Source organism: Somniosus microcephalus, chromosome 11 (genome assembly GCF_052327205.1).
Source record: "Somniosus microcephalus isolate GS21.2 chromosome 11, FLI_Smic_1.0, whole genome shotgun sequence".
In the NCBI taxonomy this organism is placed as follows: domain Eukaryota; kingdom Metazoa; phylum Chordata; class Chondrichthyes; order Squaliformes; family Somniosidae; genus Somniosus; species Somniosus microcephalus.
This window is the reverse complement of record NC_140997.1, coordinates 141,926,209-141,938,935: the sequence shown is the minus strand read 5'-3', so window position 1 is coordinate 141,938,935 and position 12,727 is coordinate 141,926,209. Positions and strand designations below refer to the sequence as shown.

General features: G+C 46.2%; 1 protein-coding gene across 1 annotated transcript in view; it reads left to right on the top strand.

Annotated features, from left to right (window-relative positions):
- grip2b (glutamate receptor interacting protein 2b) overlaps positions 1-12,727 on the top strand; it is a 445,227-nt gene that overhangs the window by 238,383 nt on the left and 194,117 nt on the right. Inside the window, exons 10-11 of the mRNA XM_086001324.1 lie at positions 3,596-3,730; positions 6,971-7,123. Coding sequence (XP_085857450.1) covers positions 3,596-3,730; positions 6,971-7,123 — 288 coding nt within the window. The remainder of the gene's footprint in view (positions 1-3,595; positions 3,731-6,970; positions 7,124-12,727) is intronic.

Genomic DNA, 12,727 nt, shown 5'->3' with positions numbered 1-12,727 from the left:
CGAACTCCGCTGTAGCGCCGTTCGCTACCCGTGCCCGGTTCATGGGGCCTTGCTGTGCCGGCAGTGGCACAAGTTAAGGTGGCGGTGCGGGGCGGCCGCCTTTTTCGGCGGCCGCCTACCAGCACCTCCATCCCCGGCCACCTGATCCCCCCACCGCGGCATTGCCGGCTGTTTCCCGAGAGCCCGGCACTTCTCCTCAGTGCCAGGCTCTTTTGCCGGCACTCGCGATCGGGGATCGCGCTGTTGCAGGCCCCTCCCCCTTAACAATGGGAGGAAGGCCTACAGTACCGCAGCGTGCCGTGCCGCAGCATGTGGCGCTGCGGCACGTTGCGCTGCGATATTCTGTTTCAGCACCCTAGGAGGGACGCGGAGCGCCTCGAGCCTCGCCACGTCTCCCTCTAGGGGCGCTGAAACTGAATTTCTGACGTTCGTTAATGCTCCGAACGCTGCGCAAAAATCAGCGCCCAGGCGAACTTGGCGCCACTTTGGCGCCTCAACCCAATTTCTAGGCCTATATGTTTTAATAAGATCACCTCTCATTCTTCTAAACTCCAATGAGTATAGGCCCAACCTACTCAACATTTCCTCATAAGACAACCCCTTCATCTCAGGAATCAACCTAGTGAACCTTCTCTGAACTGCCTTCAATGCAAGTATATCCTTCCTTAAATAAGGGGACCAAAACTGTACGCAGTACTCCAGGTGTGGTCTCACCAAGGCCCTGTGCAGTTGTAGCAAGACTTCCCTACTTTTATACTCCATCCCCCTTGCAATAAGGGCCAACAGAAGGGATGAGAAAAATACCACTCAAATAACACTGATGATGAAGCAAAAAATGCTGCCATGTTTTAAAAAAAAGGATTATTACATTTCACAACGACTGATGTACAATTCATATAAAAACATTCCCCACATTCCAGCACTGTCTCCCGGGTATCTGTTGTTCCATATATAAACCTCCAAACCCCTCGATTAGATTCCAGCTTGTAACTCACACCTGGGTATCCTTAATTCTATATATAAACCACCTGAATGTGTCAATTAGATTCCAGCCTGTAACTTAGTCGCAGGTATCCATTATTCTATAACATGCAGGTACAGCAAGCAATTAGGAAAGCAAATGGTATGTTAGCATTTATTGCAAGGGGGTTGGAGTATCAGAGTAAGGAGGTCTTGCTGCAATTGTACAGGGCTTTGGTGAGACCAGACCTGGAGTACTGTATACAGTTTTGGTCTCCTTACCTAAGGAAGGATGTAGAATCATAGAATGGTTACAACACCGAAGAAGGCCATTCGGCCCGTCGAGCCTGTGCCGGCTCTCAGCTAGCCCCTGCCCTTTTCCCGTAGCCCTGCAAATTTTTTTCCCTCCGATATTTATCCAACTCCCTTTTGAAAGATAAGATTGAGTCTGCCTCCACCACTCTTTCAGGCCGTGCATTCCAGATCTTAACCACTCGCTGCGTAACATTTTTTTTCTTACATCGCCTTTGGTTCTTTTGCCAATCGCCTTAAATCTGTGTCCTCTGGTTCTTGACCCTTCTGCCAATGGGAACAGTTTCTCTCTACTCTTTCCAGACCCCTCATGATTTTGAACACATCTATATCAAATCTCCTCTCAATCTTCTTTGCTCCAAGGAGAACAACCCCAACTTCTCCAGTCTATCAACGTAACTGAAGTCCCTCATCTCTGGAATTATTCTCGTAAATCTTTTCTGCACCTTCTCTAAGGCTTTCACATCCTTCCTAAAGTGTGGTGCCCAGAATTGGACACAGTACTCCAGGTGGGGCCGAACCAGTGTTTTATACAGGTTCATCATAATTTCCACACTTTTGTACTCTATACCCCTATTTATGAAGCCCAGTATCCCGTAAGCCTTTTTAACTGCTTTCTCAACCTGCCCTGCCATCTCCAACGATTTGTGCACACATACTCCCAGGTCTCTCTGTTCATGCACCCTTTTAGGATTGCACCATTTAGTTTATATGTCCTCTCCTCATTTTTTCTACCAAAATGTATCACTTCACACTTTTCTGTTTTAAATTTCATCTACCACGTGTCCGCCCATTTCACCAGCCTGTCTATGTCTTCCTGAAGTCTATCACTCTCCTCCTCACTGTGCACTATACTTCCAAGTTTTGTGTCATCTGCAAATTTTGAAATTTTGCCCTGTACACCCACGTCCAAGTCATTAATATAGATCAAGAAAAGCAGTGGTCCTAGAATCGACCTTTGGAGAACACCACTGTATACCTTCCTCCAGTCCGAAAAACAACCATTCACCACTACTCTCTGTTTCCTATCACTTAGCCAATTCCGTATCCATGTTGCAGAATGGGCCTATATTCTCTGAAGTTTAGAAGATTGAGAGGTGATCTCATTGAAACATATAACATTCTTAGAGGGCTTCACAGGGTAGACGCTGAGAGGCTGTTTCTCATGGCTGGAGAGTCTAGAACTAGGGGTCATAGTCTCAGGATAATAGGTTGGCCATTTCGGACTGAAATTAGGAGAAATTTCTTCACTCAGAGGGTTGTGATTCTTTGGAATTCTCTACCCCAGAAGGCTGTGGATGCTCAGTCGATGAGTATATTCAAGACAGAGATCAATAAATTTTTGGAAATTAAGGGAATAAAGGGATATGGGGTTGATGCAGAAATACAGCCATGATCTTATTGAATGGCGGAGCAGGCTCAATGGGCCGTACGGTCTACTCTTGCTCCTATTTCTTTTGTTCGTATGTTCTTATATATAAACCTCCTGAATCCTTCGGTTAGATTCCAGGCTGTAACTCACTCCCAGGTATTCATTATTCTATCTCTAAACCACCCGAATTCCTTGATTAGATTCTAGCCTGTAACTCACTCCCAGTACCTGTTGTTCTCCAGGTATTTAGTATGTATATTGAGATGTATCCTTGGAAATATAGGTTTGATAGCTTGCCATCTATAATGGGAGATCATCAGTGTATTATAAAGAAAACAACAGAGATGTGTTTAGGTGGAATAGAGGGAATAAGTCCATGTTGGCCAGGCATTATGCAAGGTGGCTCATGCCTGTCGAGTTTATTGGCATTCTATGAATGTTATAGTAGCAAGAGATCAAAGCAATGCGATGAATGTTAGGTAGAAGCTTTGAAGAAGAGTGTAACTCACCCCACTGTGATTCTCTGGTATTTACCACAGTGAGTAACTTGTACAAATGGATGTAAACACAAGGTTTGGGCCAAGATGACAGCTGTCCTTTAAGAACCTGTTTTGCTTGCAGGTTCTTAAAGGACAGCTGTCATCTTGCTAAAAAAAATGTTAAGCCAAGTCCTAAATTTGGTATACATGATGGTCTTATTGTTTTCTTGAATATCAGTTGGAGTAAAAGAAACAAGAGAAAAGATCAATCTGTAGCAGAGTCACCTTACCTCAAGGTTGCATTGATGTATGTTCTGGTACTGCGCTTAGCAACCAATGGTCATCCCAAGATGATGACAGTGGCCCTTTAAGTGGTGCAGTAGCGCTTTGAAAGAGTTGGGTTTGATTCATTCTTTCTTTCTCTTGTCTCTCTTTTCCATTTCCCCTCAACCTCTCAATATCTAACGGACAGTTAAGGTTCAGAAGAGTGACCACCATCACTGCTGGGACCCCTGCGTCAACTACTGCCACACCTACCACCCAGGGCACAGCAAGACGCCTACCTGGAGCGCGCCGACCCCTCTATCCAACTCGGACTACTGCAAATGTACAGTAACTTAGCTTATCTCTCTGAACCCACACTTAACCTCAGGAACCCCTTCAACACCAGCTCCAAGAACATCCAATCTCTTAGAATTAATCTTTTCTTTGCAAGCTAGCCTGTTTATTTTCTCACCTTGTTCCCTTTTGCTTGGCCTCATGGTGCTCAGCACCATTCCCTCACCAAGTGGTTGTGTAAGGGCAACCTTGACCCAGGGCGTCTGTCAGCTCCAAACGTTAGGAGATGTTCAAAGTCCAGCTGCAGTAATTCTGCCTCTGATTTTGCCTTCTCTGTTGGGAAAGTGCCTGGCACCTGCTTGGTTCCACAGCACGACAGAATGGCTGATGTTGGGCATTTACCCTCTGGGCACTGACTGTGTGACACTGTTCATTAGAGTGCAATGATGCCCAGGCAGCACACACTGCGTTAAAGCTGGAAATTCAGTCTCACCTACGATGGTCGAGTTCAGCCCTATGATTCCTGCTTGTTCCAGCAGTGGATGTTTTGCTGAGATAACATTAATGCTACAGAGATATAGCTACTCCTGACCAATGTTATTACTGTAATAATGAGGCATTTTCTGCATTGCGTTGTGTGTGTGACGGAGTGCTGAAAAAAATGGCCAACCCAGGGAGTCCAGAATGCCTTGCAGCTGGTGATAGTCCACAAGTTAAGGTTACATACTCGGTGAGAGTGCGCAATAGGACAAGTCAGTGCTCAAAAATACTTCTTTTAAATTAAATTATTGAACGTATGTAAAAATATAAATCCACTATAGTGTTCACCAAAGTGAAGAATAAATAATTGTACTAAACAGAGAGAAGGGTGCAGCTGTAACAAGTAGAAGCATCATAACAAGATGTATATACAAACCAGGAGGGATATCTATTCTCATTGATAGAAATGCTTTCTAAATAATGAAGGGAAATAAAGGTTGGAAGTAAATCGATAAGGGTCAAGTCCATATAGGCCTGAGTTGTGAGAGGGGCAAGCATACCAAAGAAGCACCATCAGGGACAACTGCCCTCTGCTGTCACAGAGGAGGCCTTTAGTGAGCCTAACCTGGGTAGGCCCAACGCCTTAAATAGAGGGGAACAGACTCTGTGGTATCTCAGATATCTACTTTGACCAAAAAGGGGAGCTTTCTTCACAGTAGCTACTTCCCAAAACTCCTTCAGTCCAAATTTTAGTGATGAGGGCTTGCCGTTAAACTAATTCACAGAGACGTACTGATCGGTAAAAGGGTCAACCGTGTATTGTTAAGTTGCCCCCATTGTACAGCTCAAACGGGGCAGACCAATGAATAAGAAATATAAGCGCAAGTGGGTTTAAGGCCCAGATTGTCGGGGCTTGGGGGGGTAGCACGTGGCGCTAGGCACATAGGTTGGATATTCCTTCCCCAATCAGCCAATGGTTGGTGCAGCTACATCTTATCGTTTCACTTTCAGGAGGTACTTTGATTTGAAGCCAAACAATTGGATTGACATGCCAGCGTTGCCACTGTTTCAGGTGGTGTTGGGCAATTGATTCAAGGAGTGCAGCTAGGAGATCACCAGCAGTCGAATCTCAAGCTTTTTTTTCTCTGCCATTTGTTGGTTTTGGTGTGAGTTTCCCTCAGTTTTCAATGGTGGCTGCTCCACTGCTAGGGTTGCTAACTCTGGTTGGAGGCTTCATCACATGATCCCCGCCCCCACACTCCCGCCATTGATCGCCCGACATGGCCATTCTCGCAGGGCACCGCCTTCCCAATCATAAAGTGAACAGTCACTTCGTTACCCAATTGGATGAACATTGACGGTTAGTCGAACATGTTTTGCCATCTCCAATATTTTTATAATGAATACACAAAAAGTGTTCAAAGAAAATGAAGAAAAAAATACGCACAATTTTTTTTAACAGCCCTCTGACTTTTCTCCCGGGTTTACCCGGGAAATTAATCTTTAATTCCTGGAGACTCCAGGAAAATCCTGGAGGGTTGGCAACCCTATAAATTGATCGATCTCCTTCTAGTGTTAATGCTTTCATTCACAATTCTTTACTTTTTAAGATGCTGCTGCTTTGATGTCACTAACCCTCCATTTCATCCTGCACTTCATAATCACAGTGGTAAAAGCTGGGAAAGTGTTAGCACTCAGGCTTTACTTTCTTCAATCTAAAGAGAATTTCAGAGTTACTGGAGTGTTGCTCCCTGTAGATTTTACTAAATGAATCCTCCCGGCGCGGAGCTCTGTGCCACACGAGCTTAAGTTGGGAATACTGCCACGGAGGTCAGCACTTGCAGCTTGCTTTTCTCATCCATTAATTTCAATCAATGGCGAAACATGCAGCCACATGTAGGCCTGAATTCCCGATCCCTCATACAAAGCTCTGTGTCGGGAGATGAACTCGGGCCTTCCCTCAAGCCTCAGGCCTAGGGTCGCCAACTCTGGTTGGGCGTATTCCAGCTGCTTTCATCACATGACCTCTTGCCTCAAATCGCCCCGCCCCCCCATGCACCCACTATTGATCACCCGGCCCGTCATCGCGGTGTCCCGCCTTCCCACACCGATTGGCAAACTAGCAGTCTCTTCGTTTATGGATGAGACGTTAAACCAAGGCCCCGTCTGCCCTCTCAGGTGGACGTAAAAGATCCTGTGGCACTATTTCGAAGAAGAGCAGGGGCGGGGGGGGGGTTCTCCCTGGTGTCCTGGCCAACATTTATCCCTCAATCAACATCATGGAAAAAAACAAATTATTTGGTCATTATCGCATTGCTATTTGTGGGAGCTTGCTGTGCGCAAATTGGCTGCTGCGTTTCTTACATTATAACAGTGACTACACTTCAAAAGTACTTCATTGGCTGTAAAGCGCTTTGGGACATCCTGAGGTCGTGAAAGGCGCTATATAAACGCAAGTCTTTTTTTTACCCGATGGCATGAATGTTGACTCTCAGTCAAACAGCCTTTGTTTCCCATCATCAATATTTTTACAACTAAAAAGCGAAAGTGTTCAAAGAAAATGAAAAAAAAATGTTAATGCCCTGATGGATTTTTCTCTTTGGTTGCTGGCAGCAGTGCCCTGTGGAGATTAATCTTCAATTCCTGGAGACTCCAGCTCAATCCTGGAGGGTTGGCGGCCCTGCTGAGTCCCAAGCCATTGTACTGTGTACTTAACCATAGCTAACCATCAGGAAAGACTGACTTTATTGCTCCCTTATGATTGTGCGCTGACCCACACCCTCCCTCTCTGACTCTCTTTCTCCCCCAGCTCTGGTCCCAGTCAGCTGCTCTCCTCCCTCTTCTGGTACCTCAGGCTTCAGTTCTCAGAACACAAACACTCTGTCACGCAACGCTCATCCCATGAGCCCGCGGGCAACCATGATGAGGCGGAGGGTGAAAAGGAAAGAGCACAAGAGTTCATGTGAGTCTTACTAATGTCTTTTATTTAAAAAAAATCTCTTGATTGCTGTCAAGCTTAAAATGGTGATTTAGACAAAATGAATCTGTCGATGTAAAACATGTAGTCCCTGAAATTATGGCATGCCAACGTTTCATAATATTAAGACGCACTTACCTTAACTAGTAAGATACACTTCCAGTAGTTGATAATAAACGCTTGCTTTGTGAGAAGCTCTATTTCTCTCTCTACAGATGCTGCCTGACCTGCTGAGTGTTTCCAACATTTTCTGTTTTTATTTTAGATTTCCAGCATTCGCAGGATTTTGGTTTTATTTTAAAATGTTTGTCTGAAGTTCACCTTTCTGCTATTTTAGCAGCGACCTTAACCGGTTTATAATAAATCAGTGGCTGACTTCACTAAAACAGTACAGGGGAGAGTTCCCAGTGAACATATTAAGGGGGAAATATTGAGTTGTGCCCCCTTTGGGGTGCTAGCGCCCTGAAAAAGTTAGCACCCCCACGGCCAAAATTCATCGGTAGCGCCCCAAGAGGGAAGCGCCCGCCTCCCTCTTGGGGCGCTGCGAGGGAATATCGCGGCGCTATGTGCCGCAGTAGTGCAGGCCTTCCTCCCTTCTTAAAGGGGAGGGGCCTTGTATAACCAACCCGGGGCCCAGGATCAGAGTGCTGGCAAAAGAGCCCGGCACTCAAGAGAAGTGCCGGGCTCATGGAGCGCAGCTGGCAGTCCGCGGGGAGTGTGGGGGGGGGTTGCTCAGGAGGCCAGGGACGGCAACCGAAGCAGGTGCTGGCAGACAGTCAGCAACAAAAATGGCCATCCGGCACCTCGCCTTTAATTAGCGCCACCCCGGCTGCAGGTAGGCCCCCCTGACCCCGTCGAACATAGCGTCCGGCGGTAAATCAGGGGGCGCTACCGAAGATTGCGGCCGGGGCGCGAGCGGGGCGCTGTGCACGGTGATGATGTCATCGCCGGTGGTGCAGCGCCGTGGGGCGCTAACGGTTACCGCCACCGCTAACCTCCCGCTGAATTTCGCGGGAGGCGCTGGCAGCGCTGCGCCCGGGCACTAGTTGCTTTGCGCCCCGTTAGCGCCCTCGCTAAAGAGAGGCGCAAAGCAACCGAATTTCTCCCCTTAAGTCTGACTGTGAGCCTCTCAAACTGTATCATGTCAATGATAGCAAGTGTACCTGACCAAGTTATTAATCACAGCAAGCAAGTGTTTATTACCAATTACTGCAAGTGTCTCTTACCAGTTACAGTAAGGGTATCTTAGCAATTGCAGCACATCTTACTAATTACAGTCCGTGTATCGTGTATCTCCTGGGAGAGGCAAAAAAAACCAGGGGAAAAAAGCCCAGGGCCAATAAGCGGGGAAAGATCTGGCAAATTCCTCTCTGAGCCCCCTTAGGTGATTGAACACAACGGACAAATTGCTAAAACCAAACTTCAATTAAAAGGATCAGGGAGGGTACAGATTCAATGCACTGCAATCAAGTAGAAAATTAATAGGAAAACCTGAACCTAGATGGTTGAACAAGGAAATTCATGAAGGTTCTTAAAAGATTGAAGAACTAAGGGAGGCAGAAGACTGCCTGAACTAAATTTAGAACTTCTGAAAAGAATCTGGATCAGCAAGAGTAAAGGAAACTCAAGAAAATAAAATGTTTTGATGGCCGTTTTTCTAATTGAAAATAGTTTAAGGAATTCCCAAGCCCTTTAAAAACCAAACAGTATGTGAGAAATTTGAAATGTTTATTTTATTTTTAATGCCAACTTTCACTGCAGAGAGCAGTGGGATTCCCTTTCTGATCGGCGGAGGGTAGGAATTGAATTCAAGGTCACGGCAAAAGCAGAGAACGTAAGAACGTCGAGGAACGAGTGTGTCCATCAACCCCCATTCTCCATAACCCTTGGTCGTGACTCCTCTGGTATCCCAGCAGCAGGGACCCCAGGATTTTACACCCTCACACTGACAAGCTCCCTCTTGCTGGTGTCCCACCGAATCCCACCAGGAGCATGGCGTTCATACGGAATGAACCCTGACCCAGGAAAAAGCTTCAGGCGGACCCGGAGGGGTGGGTGGGACTGCCTCCCTACTGGAACTCCATCTCGAAGATCAGAATCTTTCCCACGACAACAACTTGCACTTATATAGCGCCTTTAATGTGGTAAAACGCCCTGAGGTGCTTCACAGGAGTGTTATCAAACATAATTTGACACCGAGCCACATAAGGAAATATTAGTTACAGGTGACCAAAAGCTTGGTCAAAGAGGTAGGTTTTAAGGAGCTTCTAAAAGGAGGGTAGAGAAGTAAGACGCAGCGAGGTTTAGGGAGGGAATTCCAGAGCTTTGGGCTGAGGTAGCTGAAGGCACGGCCTGCAATTGTGGAGTGATGAAAATCGGGGATGCGCAAGAGGTCAGAATTGGAGGAGCACAGAGATCGCGGGGTTGTGGGACTGGAGGAGGTTACAGGGATAGGGAGGGGCGAAGCCATGGAGGGATTCGAAAACAAGCATGTAGCCACTTGTGGTAAAGCATTTAACGTTCTACCAGCTCATTGTGTGAAAAGGAATGCCATTCTCGGGATGTGGGCATCGCTGGCAAGGCGGGCATTTATTGCCCATCCTTAGTTGCCCTTGAGAAGATGCTGGTGGGACTTGGATACAACTTAGTGGCTCGCTAGACCACTTCAGAGGGCAGTTAAGAGTCAACCATATTGGTGTGAAATTGAAGTCACATGTAGGCCAGACCGGGTATGGATGGCAAGTTTGCTTTCCTAAAGAACATTTGTGATAATCCTGAGTCTATGACCCTTGTTATTGATTCACCAACCAGTGGAAACAATATTTCACTAGTTATCCCCCCAATAGGCTTGAAAACCTTCATTAGAACCACCCTTACCCAAGCTACTGCTAAAGTCCTCTGCCGGGAATTTCCCAGGGGTTCTCCCAATCGGTCGTTGTAACTGTGGAAGATTGCCAGAAACCCCATTTATGTGTTTGATATTTGAACTCTTCACTATGTCAGCCGTGGCTCGGTACAGTTATGTCTCTGAGTCAGAAGGTTGTGGGTTCAAGTCCCAGCTTGAACATATAATTCAGGCTGAGGCTTCAGTGCAGTACTGAGGGAGTGCTGCACTGTCGGAGGTGCTGTCTTTCAGATGAGACATTAAATTGAGACTTCGTCTGCCCTCTCAGGTGAACGCAAAGATCTCACGGCACTATTTTGAAGAAGAGTAGCGGAGTTCTGGTGTCCTGGCCCAATATTTCTCCCTCAATCAACACCTAAAACAGACAATCTAGACATTTATTTCATTGGGGCTGTGCGCAAATTGACTATATTACAACAGTGACTACACGTTAAAGGATTCCATTGGCTGTGAAATGCTTTGGGACATCCTGAGGTTGTGAAAGGCGCTATATCAATAGAAGTTCTTCTTATTGCTGAGATGTCATTGTTTGCATAATGTATGAGCCAACACCAACAAACTATAGTGTACACATGGAGTGCTCGTCCAACTGACACAAATTAGGATTAAATGTAGATTTCTTTTGAAACTCAGATCTGTCCATAATGTGCCTCATGAGTTCTTCATCTAGCCTGGGTCTTCATGAAGTGAGGCTCCTCACGGGTGGGAACAAGGAGAAGGTAGAAAGTGAATGGTCATGTCCAATGTTCTCCCTAAGGTGCGCGGGCGTAAGGCCATACAGCAAATTTAAAGGGACCACGCACCAAAAGAAATTAGAGGGAACATTGGTCATGTCTCTCACGGCAGATGGTTCAAGGGGTGTAGAGGCCTGAGAACAGATTTTCTGCCCTATTTAGTGAGCAATGGTGCCTGCCAAGAAGGAATTAAAGAATGCCAATTGGACACTGTTGTTTTTAGTAACCGACAGGTTCAATATTAGATGCAGCGATGGTACCCTAGTTAATTAGTAAGGTTCCTGAGCTGTAAAATCTGCCTGTTAATATCAGCAGTTTAATAATGGAAGATTTAATCCTGGGGATCCTATTACCATTCATGAGATTAATTTTGTTATCCCACAGGTTCTGCTCACATGACTACAGTCTTTAGCTGTGACATTATGTGTTCTGTGAAACTAAGCAATTATTTTGAGCTGGAAAATCTTAAAAACTCAATTCTATTCCAGCTGATGTCAGATAACTGAAGGACATTTTCTCAACCAGTGATTCTAATGTATTGAAATCAGCACGGATAGGAGGGTTGGAAATATGTATTGCCAGTAAAGCATGAGTAATGGCTCTGCTCAATCTAGGCTAACACTCCCAGTGCACCACTGAGTGAGTGCTGCACTGTCGGAGGAGCCGTCTTTTGGATGAGAGGCCCTGTCTGCCCTCTCAGGTGGACACAAAAGATCCCATGGCACAATTTTGAAGAAGAACAAAAGGGTTCTCCCAGGCATCCTGGCCATTATTTATCCTTCAACCAACATCACTAAATCAGATTGCCTGGTCATTTATCACATTGCTGTTGGTGGGATCCTGCTGTGCCCAAATTGGCTGCCGCATTTCCTACATTACAACAGTGACTACACTTCAAAAGTACTTCATTGGCTGTAAGGCGCTTTGGGATGTCCTGAGGTCGCACAATGCAAGTTTTTCTTTCTTACATGGCAAACAAGATTTGTCTTAGAAACATAGAAACATAGAGATAGGAACAGGAGTAGGCCATTCGGCCCTTCGAGCCTGCTCCGCCATTCAATGAGATCATGGCTGATCTTCGTCTGAGATCATAGCTGATCTTACCAGTTCAGTACCCCGTCCCCGCCTTTTCTCCGTAACCCTTAATCCCCTTAGCCTTCAGAAATATATCCAATTCTCTCTTGAAAATATTTATTGAATTAGCCTTCACAGCCCTCTGTGGCAGGGAATTCCACAGGCTCACCACTCTTTGAGTGAAGAAATTCTTCCTCATCTCTGTTTTAAATGATTTGCCCGCTATTTTTAGACTGTGGCCCCTGGTTCTGTGCTCCCCTGCCATTGGAAACATTCTCTCTGAATTCAGCCTGTCCAGGCCTGCCATAATTTTATATGTTTCGATGAGATCCCCTCTCAATCTTCTAAACTCCAGTGAGTACAAGCCCAAACTATTCAATCTCTCCTCGTAGGTCATTCCCGCCATTCCAGGTATCAGCCTGGTGAATCGCCGCTGCACTCTTTCCATGGCAAGAACATCCTTCCGCAGATGGGGCGACCAAAACTGTACACAATACTCCAGATGCGGTCTCACCAGCACCTTGTACAGCTGTAGTAAGGTATCCCTATTCCTATACTCGAACCCCCTTGATATGAAGGCCAACATCTTGAAGTTATCCTTTCATTCACAGAAATCACAGAAATCACAGAAACCCCACAATGCAGATAGAGGCCATTTCGGCCCATCGAGCCTGCACCGACACATATCCCACCCGATCCCCGTAACCCCACGTATTTAATCCCCCTAACACTAAGGGTCAATTTATCATAGCCAATCATCCTAACCCGCACATCTTTGGACTGTGGGAGGAAACCGGAGCACCCGGAGGAAACCCACGCAAACACGGGGAGAATGTGCAAACTCCACACAGACAGTCACCCGAGGCCGGATTCGAA